The 14,210-nt window shown below is 34.2% G+C and overlaps 1 protein-coding gene across 3 annotated transcripts in view; it reads left to right on the top strand.

Moving 5' to 3' along the window:
• Window positions 1–14,210, top strand: part of DCAF6 (DDB1 and CUL4 associated factor 6) — a 74,492-nt gene that overhangs the window by 42,771 nt on the left and 17,511 nt on the right. For all 3 annotated transcript variants that reach the window (XM_026843274.1, XM_026843283.1, XM_026843264.1), the window contains 4 exons: window positions 3,162–3,267; window positions 6,841–6,956; window positions 7,761–7,844; window positions 8,020–8,341. In XM_026843274.1, the coding sequence (XP_026699075.1) occupies window positions 3,162–3,267; window positions 6,841–6,956; window positions 7,761–7,844; window positions 8,020–8,341 (628 nt within the window). The remainder of the gene's footprint in view (window positions 1–3,161; window positions 3,268–6,840; window positions 6,957–7,760; window positions 7,845–8,019; window positions 8,342–14,210) is intronic.

Here is a 14,210-nt window from a genome sequence, read left to right on the forward strand (position 1 = left end):
TTTAAGGGTGGTAGATTAAAAGTACCTTCCTCCTCTAGGCACCTGGATAATGGACTGTTTCATGGGAGTGTCTGTCCTAGGACAGGGTTGCATGTAAAATAAGACTGTAAGTTGTCGATAGTACCTTTGAAGTATTATGTGTTTGGCTCTAAAATCGATGTAAAATTTCAAAGTATTTTTGAGGAATTTGGAATAGAGTTTAGTAATGTGTTAACAAGCTACAACTTTCTCTTAAAGCAGTTATTACCCTACTAGAGCTTGCAATCAGATTAATAGTTTTGGCAGTGGCTCTCCCTTAAATCACAGAAGCTGTACAACTTTTCCTCTTCTTCCCTTCATTTTTTTATCAATGTGAAGTAGATCTGGCCTGATGGGATGAACCTAGTAGTGAAAGAGAACAGTGATTCATTCTGATCTAGTCAGTCTTTGGCAATCACATTGTTCTTGAAAACAAAGAGTTCATGACTTCTGGATTTTATGTGTCTTCTCTGAAAGAATGTTCAATTATGTACTAGACAAAGCTTATTAGCTTTCTTCACAGATGCTCCCATTCATCTTTCATTAGCAGTGTAAGTTTAACATAAAATGGTGAACTATGCAACTAATTCTGTGCGGTTTATTATTTGATTCTTCTCATCTGTGTTTTAAAAAGTTTCCTGTTCCTATTAGTGTTGATTTGATGACCTAAAGCTGGTTTAAAGAAGAAATGGACCAAATCCAAATTGTAGTTCATGTTATTGTAGATTTAAGAAAAAGCTACTACACAATGTGGTTTAACAGCTATTTTTCTCCAGAAATATGTAAAAATAATTTCTCAGTAAGTGCCCTCTTCAGATAAGTCTACAGCAGTTCTTCCACCTTTTAAAGTGTGAATATGAGCAGTGCTTCCACAGTAAGTGTAGTCAGAGGACAGTCTTTATGCATCTTGGTCAAATTTTTTATTGCTGAGATTTTAAGACAGGAAAACATTGCTATGGTAATAGAAGCTGAGCTTTATAATACAAGATTAATACTCAATTAGATTCATTATAGCATAGCAATGTTTGGTTACTTTGGTCAGTAATATTAACTAGTTTTGTGCTGTAACAAATGTTGCATAGCAGTATCAAGTTAGAGCATAGTCATTGTTTGGTGGCTGTCTTGGACTATTCAAGGCAGTAAGTTGTCTGTAATTTCCTATCTGGGTTCCCATTTCAAAGATACGCCTTGTCTGTACCTATTACAAGGGAGGTAAAGAATTCTCCAGCTATATCATTTTTCACTCTTTCAGTGTCCAGCTCCTGAAGACTTGTGCAATATGTTGGAATAAACAGTATTTGTACTTGCTTAGGAAGAGATGCTCAAAGTTTAAACAGACTTTTGTACTAAGAGATGCTTGCTGATAGGTTGCCAAAAAATAGAGAAAGCACCTGTTTAGTTAAGAACATGTCATTTTTGTTCAAAATTTCTATATAAGCCACTAAAAAATATTTTCTTACATTTGTTTCTTTTCCTACTTGGTTTATTTCATCAACTGGAAACCTTGCTTTTGATCAGTTTTATCCTTGCTCCACTCTAACAAGAGTATAACTGGAACCTTTATTTTAGAGAGGCTATGAGCTTTTCTTTGTGTAGAATGAGGCCCGTACCTTATGTATGATTAGGATCATGGTTGTAACTGGTTAATTCTCTTCCACATTAAAATATTTTAGTTTTTCTTACAGGGTTTTTGTGTTTTGTTTCGGGTTTAGTTTTTCTAAAATTTCTCTTCAGAATATGTAGAAATACATATCTAAAGTTCTTTGGAGCAACCAATCACTGCTGTCATCCTCTGAGTGGGCTTCTGCCTGTCAGCAGTTTAAAAAGATGAGGTTAAATTTTTATATGCTATTTCATAGTTCCTGTAACTTAATTGTATTTTTAAAAAATAAACAACCTGTGGCAGTATTGTAGGCATTACTGTTTAAATAATAGCCTTTTCCTTTGGGGGAATTTATAGGTTTGTGCTTGACTCAAATGTTAGATTTTAGTTGATGTTTACCCAAAGGTGTTCTGAAGCTTTTACTTTACTGTGTCAGTCTGCTGCCAATATTGCAAGTATATTTACAGTCAGATTTCTGTACTCTATAAACCAAAGAAAATATGGCATGGTTTTGTCCAAACAGTCTTGAGATTAAAAAGCTCAGCATTCATGAAAAGCAAGACTACATAGGCTACTTAGCAGTCATTTAAGTGGTGCCTATTACTAAGTAAACTTTTCCATTGGAGTTCTGAGAGAATGGGACCTCTACAGTGAGGCTTAATCTGATGACACTTTCCATTAACCCTTTAGTATTGCCCAAGGCCAACTTCAGTATTAATGGCAATTGTGTCATGCACATAGACAGACTGTGACCATGAATTTTACTCAAGAGTGGTGGGTGGATGGATGTCATAGAGCAGTTCTGTTTTGAAGGAGCCCTTGAACTATATATGCAGCAGATGTTTGGCAGGCTTGCAGTGGTTTTCAATTTGATTCACGTCTGTTGCTGTTGGACATGTGAATAGTTCATTTTGCAAGTACTCCCCTTCTGCTTGCCGTTATTATGATATGAAAGGTTTTTTTAAACCCAAAGCTCTCAGAACATATATTTACAGTGTTTTTATAACAACTAGCTGACAGTTTACAGCAGGTCTAAGGATATTGTTAGTTGACTGGATTCTAAGTAGAAAAGTAATTAGAGGAGATGGTGATTTTTCTAGAACACTGACTATGTCTAGATCTCGTAATCTTTTTTTATGTGTATTTACTGAGGCAAAAAATATTGAACACCACTTCCAAAACCATTTTATATTCTTATTATTAATATACTTGATAGAAAAGGGATCTGCTTATAAAGGGTAATATTGTGTATACTCATACCTATCTGCTATTTTATGTACCTGCATGTTGAAGGACAGCATCATCTTTGCTTTTATAAATACAAATAATTTTAGGCCATTTTTAAAGTATTGCAAATTCGGTGTGTTTACTCTGAAACTTCTTAACTTTTGCTTGGGCTGTAAGAGATCTTAAATAGACATTATACGTGTTACTACCACATTTGGCTTTTGTTAGGATAATTAAATGAATCTTCAGAATGATAACAGCTTTATGTAAATTACTGATGCCCATCCAAACTTTATCAACCCCATATTTACAGAGAGTGATAAGCCACGAACAGGAACAGGTGAACCAGTTCTAAGTTTGCACTACAGTACAGAAGGAACAACTACAAGCACAATAAAACTGGACTTCACTGATGAGTGGTAAGAAGTTAATTTTGTTTTTGACTGGTTGTTGTTTGGCACATATCGCTAACAGTTGTCTAGCATAGATACACATAAATTAGTTTTCCTTACGGTGTATATATATTTTTAGATGTATATAGACAATTTGAAATGGCTGTAGTCCTTAATGCATCAGAACGTAAAATACTTTAACAAAAGGGATTTTTGTGGTATTTACTGTGAATATTTTTAATATTAACATAATTTGAAACACACTATCTTCATCATACCCTAGCATAATACTAGTGTTCACTATCTTAACTAAAGCATAGTACAGTGACAGAGAGGTGGTCCAGGGGCTAGTGCTTAAGTTTTAATTCTCCGCTCTACCAGATTTATCATATTAGTCTTTCTGTGGCACAGTTCCTGAGTTGTAAAACAGTGAAATTAGTATTTTTGTGTCTGAGGAGTGTTGATGAATGCATATGGTTAAGATATCAACTTTGTTGGCTGCTTAAATATTACACTGATGGCATTCTTTTCAAATAAACGCATACTGTCTAACGCATACTGGCCTGACTTACTTGGTTTTGTATTGAAGTCTATCACTAGAGCATCTCAGGATCTCCCAAAACAACCATGGTCCTTATTTTTACCTCCCCTTACTTCTATTTCTTTGCTTATGTTTTCAGAATTATTGTAGAAGACAGTAAGTAGAAATGCTTGCTGGCATTTATTATTGGGGAAAAAAAACGCCCACATTTAGTTACTGAAGCTCTGGCTTCAGACATGAAACACACCTTGTCCATAGCAATTTGGAAACTTTAGACATTGATAATATGTGTTTCACAAGAATGAAGACTTTGCCCATGTGAATCTGAAATACTGTGACAGTTATGTTCAACCAATCTATCAGACTGTATTTCTATTGTATTTCTAGAGTCCAAATCCAGCAAGCTTTGAAATAATTACTTTTGATGTAATGCTTTTAACTAATTCTGCATTTAGTTTTGTAGTTATCTTTGTTTAATGCTTTAGGGTAGGCAAATTTCACAAGAGGAACAGAGCATTAATGTACGTTTTGTCCATTTATTTTAGTGAATTCTTTTAATGTAGTAATTAAATATTACTACCACTGTATCACAGAAAACATTTTATTGAACAACATTAATACTTTTTTTTTTCTGTGTTTATTTTAAAACAAATTTGGAAAAAAGCATTTTACACTTCAAACAGTTAATGATATAAGTGTTTCTGAAGATGGAAAATTTGAATGATCAACTACTTCAAAAACAATATTAAGGAAAAAAGTGTGTACAGCGAATGGACACAAGGGACAGGAAAATTACTCATTAAAAAAATCCATAATTGGAGAAGTAAAGACTAAGCAAAAACTACTAAAACTTATCTTCACATATATATTCTGTCTAATAGCAAGTATTTTAACAAATTTCTTGTGCCAAGGGTTAGCACCATCTGAATGACAGGCATGAAATATAATACCAAAGGAGAATGAAAGGCTAAACATCATAATCTTTTAAGACTAATGGTAGCAATGTTCAGTGCTTTAGGACAGTTCTGATACGCATATTAAAACAAACAGTGCATGGGAAATAAACCAAAATTATGGGATCTAGAATGTGCATGATTTAATACCTTTTATTTGATAGAATAATGAGTTTTTAGAAACATACATGGTGTAATAGAGAGAAACTATCTGGATTTCCAGAAAGTATTTGATTCTTCACAGCATTTTGAACTTCTGTTCAAGGTGGGACAGACAGATCAACAAAGAAACTGAACATGGTGATAAACTAATTTAATGGAGCTTTTTTGTAGCGGGGAGTGAGAGGAAGAAGCATCTCCTAGCAGGACAAAATTGTCACTTCAGAGGCTAACTAAAAACATTGTGACAAAGAATGTAATAATAGAAATAGGATGCAATTCCATATAACAAAATGATGCTGTTGAGGATAAATAATAAAAACCTAATCTGAATGTTGAGTGTTGTGAAAATTAAATGGAAGAAGACATGGACGTACCAGTCACTTTATTCTCAATATGATGCAGCTACTAGAAAGGCAGGTATGATCTGAGATGTCACCAACTGGGAGACTTCACCCAAGGATGAGAATTACTGGTGCTGCTGCTCAACTCTGCTTTGCTTTGTGACTTAGAATACTGCAATGTGCAATCATTGTCATGCTTTTGAGGAAACATTCAAACTGGCAGAGGTTCAGAGAAGGGTTATGCAGAGAACTAGGGAAACGGAAAACCTGGTATGGATAGTAGGGCTTAATGTAATAAAGCACAGGGTGTTATTTAGCTCTTGCAAAAACATGTAACTGCTGGTGTGTAAAATAACATAGAAGTAAAAATTAAATCAGAGTAATATGTGAATGTAAATTGGCATTGAGTGTTGAGCTAGAAAGTAGATTCTGAGTCAAAAAAACCCTTGGAGCTTAGACTGTGATTAAGTTCATAAAAGTGATTATATTGTATGACCTATATCAAATCCTCAACTTGGCATCTAGCACTACCCTTCTTGTCTGTCCATTCAGAAACAATGCTGAAAAATATTGATTTAGAAGAAATACTGTAAGGGCTAGCAAAACTTTTCTTCATACTCCAAATCCAGTACAGCAAGGAAGCAGACTGTTGCTCATCAAGATGAGTAAAAGCTCTCATATTTAATGTAAAATTAAAAGTACTGAAGTCTAGACTAGGTTCTCAAGAATCTAGACTAAGCATGATTTATGCTGCTTCTAGCAATGTAGCATATAAAATAGTAATAACACACATGTAAGAAGATACTTGTGACAATACAGATTCTTGAGAATGATGCTTATAATTCTCATAACTCATCTTTATTTCTTCTTTTGTCCAATAATTCACCTAAGTTTGATGCCACAACAGATGTGGGACAGGAGAGAATGGGAGAGCTCAGGAACAAGGCTTTGCATTCCCTTAAAGAAGGTCTTTTCCATAGACAGTAAAACATTAGTTTTGATGACATCCAGAACAGCACTGATACATATTTCCTGAGGAATAATTTTCCTTATTTTAAACAGAAATTAGTGTTCCACCGTAATTATCTAAACATTAATGGGGAGTAAATCTCAAGTACCAACTTAGAGTAAATCTTGAGAAGCAACAAAACTTTGAGGACTGAAAGCCAACATCAGAAGTCCAGTCCTCAAAAGGCACAGGAATGATAGTTAATGATGAAGAACCTGGAGAATTTTATCTGAATAAGTTTTTTAATTGGATGGGATAAGATTATGTATTAGTGCTCAGCTGACACCTTTAATAAGATCTCTGATCATTTATACATGTAAAAAATGTAAATAGTGAAAGAGGGCAAATCCTTTTGAGTTCTCACAAGATTTTAAAAAGCAATGAATAAATCCTCTAAAGGTTTAGGAGAGGAAAAAGAAGACAGGAAGGAGAGAACAGAGCATAATAAAAGAGAAGTTTGAAATTGCTGTGAAGGTTATTAGTTGTAGCTGCTGCCAGCTATTGAATTGTGAGACTGCAGTGAGGATGATGATGATGGTCAGGCTGTGCAATTTTTTTTTTTTTTTTTTTTTTTTTTGCATGTTATGTTGCCAGGAGCAGCACAAATTCAAGCTCTAGAGGGAGTGGAAGTCATTGCAAAACTGAAGACCAAGAAGACTCCGTAAAAACAAAAGCTTCAGAAGAGTCAGGGCCTGAAGATGAAGAAACAAGTAAGATACAGTGTTATTTCTGAAATGTTAAGGTAAAAATTCTGCTCTGGTATGTTCATGACTACCATTGAACAGCAAGGGGAGTCTCATAAGCATGCATATGAAGGCAGAATACAGCCATAATAGAAAGCAAATCTTTTAGGGAAAAAAAAGATACCAACCTGAGATAGTTGCAAATAAATATAAACAAAATTAACTTATCCTGTCTTTAGTTCTAAACCCCTTATTCTTAAAGACATATTATGCCCCAGTTTGTATCAAAAAATAGAACTGCACTTTGCAGTCATTTATGAGTGCTAGGTATTTTGTTACATTTCCTTCAAGCTTGCACTGTATTTTGTTACATGTGGTTGCATTGCTTCAATTCGTTGCCAAAAGGGCAGTCAAGTCAAATGACTGGTTCCAGATAGATGTGGGTTTTTTAAAAATTACTTGTAATAGAGGGATAACTTAATTTCTGTCTTCAGAAATATTAGCTTCCAGTAAGTGATCATCTGTTTCAAGTGTATTAACGCTATTTTTGCAGCTTAAGTTCTTTTAGCATAGGATATTAAGTACATTAAGGAACAAGAAAGAAATAGATTTTTCTTTGTTAGTATATTGACCTGGGCAAATAGATAGGTTTATATATACTGACTTTTATTGGATTAGTAATTGAGATTTCAGTAAAGTGACATGGGGACTCTAGAGTGGATTGCTTTGATTAGTTTGATTTAGGAGTGCTAGTATCATTTAGATTTGCTTACATTATAGATGTGCATCTAAATGAAATCATGTGATTTAATATTAAGTTGTTTAATTCAGGAGTTCCAGGTGAATCTCACAAGGAAGACACAAGTGCTGAAGAACCAAAAAATACAGATGAAACTGTAGAGATGACAGAAGCAAGTATGTATCTGTACTCTTTCAAATATAGTTATATGAAGAAGTAGAGAAAGAAAAAGTAAATTTCCAGTATAAACTCAATATGCATAATTTAACTTCTGTGACCATTTATAATGTCTTCTAAAATAGGCTATAATCATTAATGTTGTGACTTATTTTCCCCAATATTTTTGGTTAGCTGTGTCAGATAAACCTTGTCCTGAGCTTTCTGGAATCCAACCAGAAGAAAATGGCCCCAATGTTGACACTGTCTCTGGAAATGTAGAAGAAACAGCCTCCTGTGAAAAAAGTGCAAATCAAGAAATTTCAAGTCATAGTACTGAAAGCACTGCCAACTCGCTTGCTGTAAATGATGAACCACAGCTGCACCCAGAATCCTCAGGGCTTACAGCTCCAGATGAGTCCTCTACCAGGACCTCTGCTCTCCAAGAAACTGATGATAGTGATGACGATCCTGTTCTGATCCCAGGGGCCAGGTATCGAGGAGGACCAGGACACAGGTTAGAGGAATACTTATCTCTGCTACTGCTTGGCACAATGCCTTTTTTTTTTTTTTTTCTTTGAATGGGAGGTCTAGAAACCCATGCCTCATATCCTTAATTAAAATAAGCTTTTCTTTGACAGCTAGCCAAGAGCTTGATGGCTGAGTCTAATTTGCCTATATGTAAGATATGTATAGCCATATTTTGCCTCCTAGCCAGGCAAGATCCTACAGACCTAATACCTGCTTGCACTTATTTCTTGTCTGCTGAATACACCAGTGCTAAATATTTGCAGTTCTTTTTTTATTCTTCCTGTAGTCATATGTATAGATAGTTTATAAATTTGTGTACAGGGACCTACATTTTCTTTCAACTGTATTTTAGGTGTTCTTACTTCGGCAAAGCAAGAGCTTTTAACTGTTGTTGTTCAACAATGCTGTCTTTGTCCGTAGTACATACGTTAAGACTGATGTGTTAATTTTTCATCTTTTTCTCTGAAGGAATAACTGTAATCATTTTCCTTTTGTTGGTTATTGAATATCTGTGTGGCAGTAAAAAAAGGTAGATTACTAGTTGTTGTCCTTAATAAAAGATTAATTTAGTAAGCTTTATGTATTTTTTTTTCTTGTAAAATGTAAATAGCTGTTACATACTTGTCTTGATCATTCAGTAAACTTAGCTCCCAATTTGGTATTGCTGGTTTAATACCTTTGTTCACTAATTTCAATTCTTGGATTTTTAAAAGCTGTAATAGTTATTTAATCAACATGTCTGTTGTTACACTTAAGAAAATACCTTTTTTTACTTGTTTTAGATATTAGGTAGTCTATCATCAGATGCTTTAGTTTTACTCCTATCCTGTTCAAAGGCAGTGTTACCTTGCTATTAATTTCTTACACTAGCAATGCAGATTCTTTACATGAAGCATTATAATATGTATTCATTAGGATACCAGAAATAATTCAATAGTTGTGTATAGAAAAGGTTTTGAATAATTTGCAAAATTTAAAAAAAAGTCATAAGACACCACATTGTCAGTAGTGACAGAAAGAACAGTCAGTGTTAGCTTATTGCGTATCACAAGTAATTCTGCTCACTAAGTAAGTTTTTATGAAGAAGCCAATATGTACAGATTCTATCTTAATCCATTAATTTACCATGCAATACCAGGTAATTGTAGATAAATATGTAATGGCATAAATAGTTTCCACTGCACAGCCAGGGTTCATTACTACCTAGTGATTGAAGAGCAAGCTGTGAAAAGCCCTGCAATTTTAATCCCATTTCTGGTTTTGAGCAGGATTCTTACCTTCTTTTCATGCACCTTATTTTATCTCTACGATACAGCAGTTTTTGTAGTAGCGTAGTTAGAATGACACTTCCAGGTATCATGTGGCTGTTACAATTTCGCAGTAGTAGGGACATCTTAAATGAAGTTACACTTCACCTGACATGCTTTTTTTTCCTTCTCTGTGTGCAGCAAGATTTCTTCCTGTAGCAGTTTCAATTTATTATATAGGAAAGATCATTCAACTAAATTAATTATATAATTAAAATTTTTCATGCAGCTCCGTGCTCCTTTATTCTTCCCCCAAATAAAATCTGACAAAAGTTGCTGTGTAGCCAATACTGGTTTAGGATTGCCTCCAGGCTTTCATTACTCAGGTTTAATGCCTGACCAATATTTTTTTTTTTTCTGCTTTTGTGTGTGTGCAAGCAAATAAGTTTTCTAGTTTAACTTCTGAGTAGCAGTCAGATACACATTTACATTAGGTTCCCTCCTGTTCTTCCGGTTTCAGGAGTTTCTAAATGCCCTCTGAGATACTGAAGAAAAGTAAGAGATCCTATGTGTGCTCAAAGGATTTTGGATTTCCAGAGAGAAAGCAGGCACTGGTGATCTTAAAGGCTAGTTATAAACCCTCTCAGTAATTATATCTCATACAAAATAGAGTCAAAGGAACTGGAAGTCCTCTCTACTACTACAACAGTTGTTATAGCATGTAATCCTGTTCATAAACTGATCAAATTAATGTAAAATCTCCCTGGCCCCTTAACTAGTGGGAAGCTACCTCAAAACATTGCTGCTATAATGGCTATAAATTGACTAAGATTAGTTATTTTGTTTTGTGCTAACATACTGTTCTGACTGAAATAATTTATTCATGCCAAGTGCTTATAATTTGAATGATGTTCACCCTGTCCATTTTCAGCTTTTTCTCACTCTTAGCAGTAAAAATCTGTGGGTTTCCTGCCATCATACTTGTTCCTCTCTGTATTCTTCCATGTTCCCCTTCTTTCCTGAATAAGGTAGACTAGAATTATGCACACTGCACTGTTTGGATTTTGCTAGGATTACTGGTATGAGTATTACTCTTGGTTTAGAGAAGACACAAGTGAGCTGTAGTTATATCCTTCTCCTCTCTTGCTTATGGCTCTCTTGTAGTGGTGGCTTGTGGTCAGACACAAGATCAGTTAGTATAGTGAAGTCTTACCTACTTTGTAATTTCTAATTAATGTGTTCTTATTTTTCACCAGAAGGAAGCTCAGAAGTGTATAACTGTCAATTTTATACTACTGAATTTCTACCCACCTCTTTTTCTCAAGGTCCTACTGGCCCCTCTGTATTCATAAAGTTACCCAACCTCATGTCCTCAATGCACTGCATGAATACATTCCTACATCTTGCTCAAAGAATATTAGTAATATATTAAACAAAATTGCCTGCAGTACTGGTGCTTAATTTCACCAGTAGGCTTATATATAGGCTTTTCTTTTTTCTCACTTAGTAAATTGTGTTACCTAACAATTCCTTTACTAAATCTCATTTTCTCAAGTTTATCTAATAATGTAGTTTCCAATGTGTCATCCTATAAGATAATTAATGTAATTAATATAGAAGTAATAAAGTACACTCTTTTCTCTAGAATATCTAGGGGGGAGTTGCTTTGGAGCTTTTCTGTGTGTTTGTTTTCCTTTCTGGAGAAGGTTGTAAGGTTGGCCTGCAATAATCTACTTCTTTTGCAGTGGCAAAAACAATGTTTAACTCCAATTTTTCTCTAAGACAAAAAATATAAAAGACGTTGTAGCCCTCTGAAATAGAATGCTAAAAGATGTTTGAATAAGCCTTTTCTAGAAAGTAGCATTACTAGTTTTATCTACAGCCAATTTTAGGCTTCTTTAATTGTGTTTTTTATATACTTAATAACTAGCTATTTATTTTGAGGAGAAACTCTACAATTGGGGAAATGAAGGTAAAAGAAACTCTCTGAGTAATTTTCTCACAACTTTCTCCACTGAGAAAGGCATAGTAGAATTCTGATTCTGTACTCTGAAGTCATGGTTTTAAACTTCCTCTTAAGGAAAAGAAATGGCAGAAATACCCTTTTGATAGCTTTGTTGACAGTGCCTGCAGTTAAATAAATGGAGAACTTCCTGCTGCATCAACTCTGCTGGTCTCACTTTAGTTTTAGTAAGATGGATGGGGATTTCAGGTTTAGGAATAGAATGTTGTCCAGTTTGTTAATTTCATGTTTACAGAGCTTCCATTATTTGAATTTTATTTGTGTATAAATCCAACTTCTAATCTTTTCAAACCAAGGATTGGGTCTTTTTCTCTCTTACAAAATCTAAGAATAGATAGAAGGGACCGAATCCTTCTTTTTGTGGGTGCTTATAAATCTCAGAACACAATAAGGATAGATAGTTTCTAACCAACTAACCTGAAATTGAACTGTTAGGAAAGACTATGCAACAGATATGGAAACATAAAGTTTGCACCTGCTTTAATATTTTAAATAGGACTTAGAATATTAGCAGCAAAATGTGTAGAAATACCATGATCATTTGGTTGATAAATTGGCTGAGTCTGCTGAATGTTGACTGGGAAATAGCTAGAAATAGTTTTGACATAGAAGATGATTTCTCAGTCATTTCTTTCAAAGAATGTGACATCTGTCTTTTTTCTGTAGCATTTCTGTAGCCACTGAGCACACTATAGGAATGATGAAGATCAGTGACTAAAAGAAGCTCTGTAGTTATTTAATATTTTTCCTGTCATTGGGCTAGTCAATACATGCTCTTTTTAACAAAATGTATAAGGAACTCTACAGAGTATTTCTAAATTTAAAAAAAAATCTGTTTTGTACAGCAGAACAGTTCAGTCATATACTCAACAGAGAAAATAAACTGGGCATTTTAGGGAATCCACAGGAAAAGATCCCTTCTCTTACAAATACAAGGAGATATGCAGGTTTTAAAGTCTTGAAGTATGCACATAGCATATCTTCTCTAAAACTTACAAAGTCCAGTAAATTTAGAAGAAACAGAGATAGGTAATATGGCCTGCCTTAGCACTGTACTTTATAATCTGTGGGGAAAGAAAATAATCTATGCAAAATGTATTTTCTTCATGCCCAGAGAGTGCAGTTTTTAATAGATTGATCTTAATTTTCACATACTAGTCAAAACAACTCTGAGGGTTGCTTTTTCCTACTTAAATGACTGAATTAATTTTGTTTGGACTTTGACAGAAGCTGATCTATGAGCAGAGGGTAAGCCTGGAAAACGTTAAACTAGTAGGTTAAAATTTCAAACAAATATAAATGTAAAATGGAAATGATTATGCAGCTGCTTCCACTTCTGCTATGATCTATGAAGAATTACTGCATTTTATAAGATCAACTTTGTGTACTGTTATGTAATCTGAATAACATTTTTGCTGAAATCAAAGTAGTCTCATATACTTATACACTGAGGAGGAGTCTTCTCAGTTGGAATATGTAGAGCTCATTTTGTAATAGATGCTAACCTTTTAAAAACATGATACCCAGCATTTTTGAATGACTTCAGTTGTTGTTCCCTTTACTAGATATAATATCAGAGGAACAGCGATAGGTGATAGAATAATGAGGTAATTAATTATTTTCTTCCTCCCCTCCTCCTTTTTATTGCCATATAATGGATTTATCAGGTTCTTGTTTTTCATATCTAACTGGCATTTTAAGAATTGCTATACTTTAAATGCGATGATTTACAGAGCATATTGCTTGAGTTATATTTAGCTGCATGTATTGCATGGAAGTTGAAAAGAAATGGCAGTGTATACATTTAACAACCTATTAACCTTTTTATTGTGTGCCATAGAAATTAATAGAATTTGAAAAGTGTGTAGCTTGTGAAAGGCTGATACCTTTTTTTTATTCAGCTGCTGAGGAACGTGTTATATTTGCATGTGCCACTGCTGACTTGCTTTGTCTGGTAGTAGAGATCACCCAGTTCTGGACAAAAATATAAGAATACATGTATCAAAGACTGTATATTTTTTTTTGCCTGAACAAGGTTATGGAACTGAGCTTAATTATTAAAACTATATTTGATAATATATATATTTAACATGCTAAATCTTACACAATATTTATTGTAATGACATTAAATGAAAAAGTCATTTGATCTCGTATTTCTCATTGAAATACTTGAATGAATTCACTGTAAGAACATACAAGACAATTTAGGCAATTGTGTTTGGCCACATGCCATAAGAGGGAGAAACTATCTACTGTGATTTAATGCCAAAGGCTATGTACAGGGGAAACAGCACAAAATAATTCTAATAATGAAAATTATATCTTGGCTTTGTGTGGCTGGAAAGGAAAAGACTCAGGATGTGGTTTCATAAAAGACTTAGCCTGAGTCCTGTATTTTAAATGCCTACAGGAAAATAGCACAGATATATATTTCTTTGTCTTATATTCCTAGCTTAGCTGCGGTTGGAATACATGGATTTAACTCACGAACTTTCTTAAAGGGTCAGGACTCTGTGTACTTCTTGTATTTTAAATTTCATAATAGGCATTCTTTCAATATTAAACATGCTTACCGTGGAGTTCAC

The sequence above is a fragment of the Athene cunicularia genome (assembly GCF_003259725.1).
Source record: "Athene cunicularia isolate RWA chromosome 1 unlocalized genomic scaffold, athCun1 chr1_part1, whole genome shotgun sequence".
In the NCBI taxonomy this organism is placed as follows: Eukaryota; Metazoa; Chordata; class Aves; order Strigiformes; family Strigidae; genus Athene; species Athene cunicularia.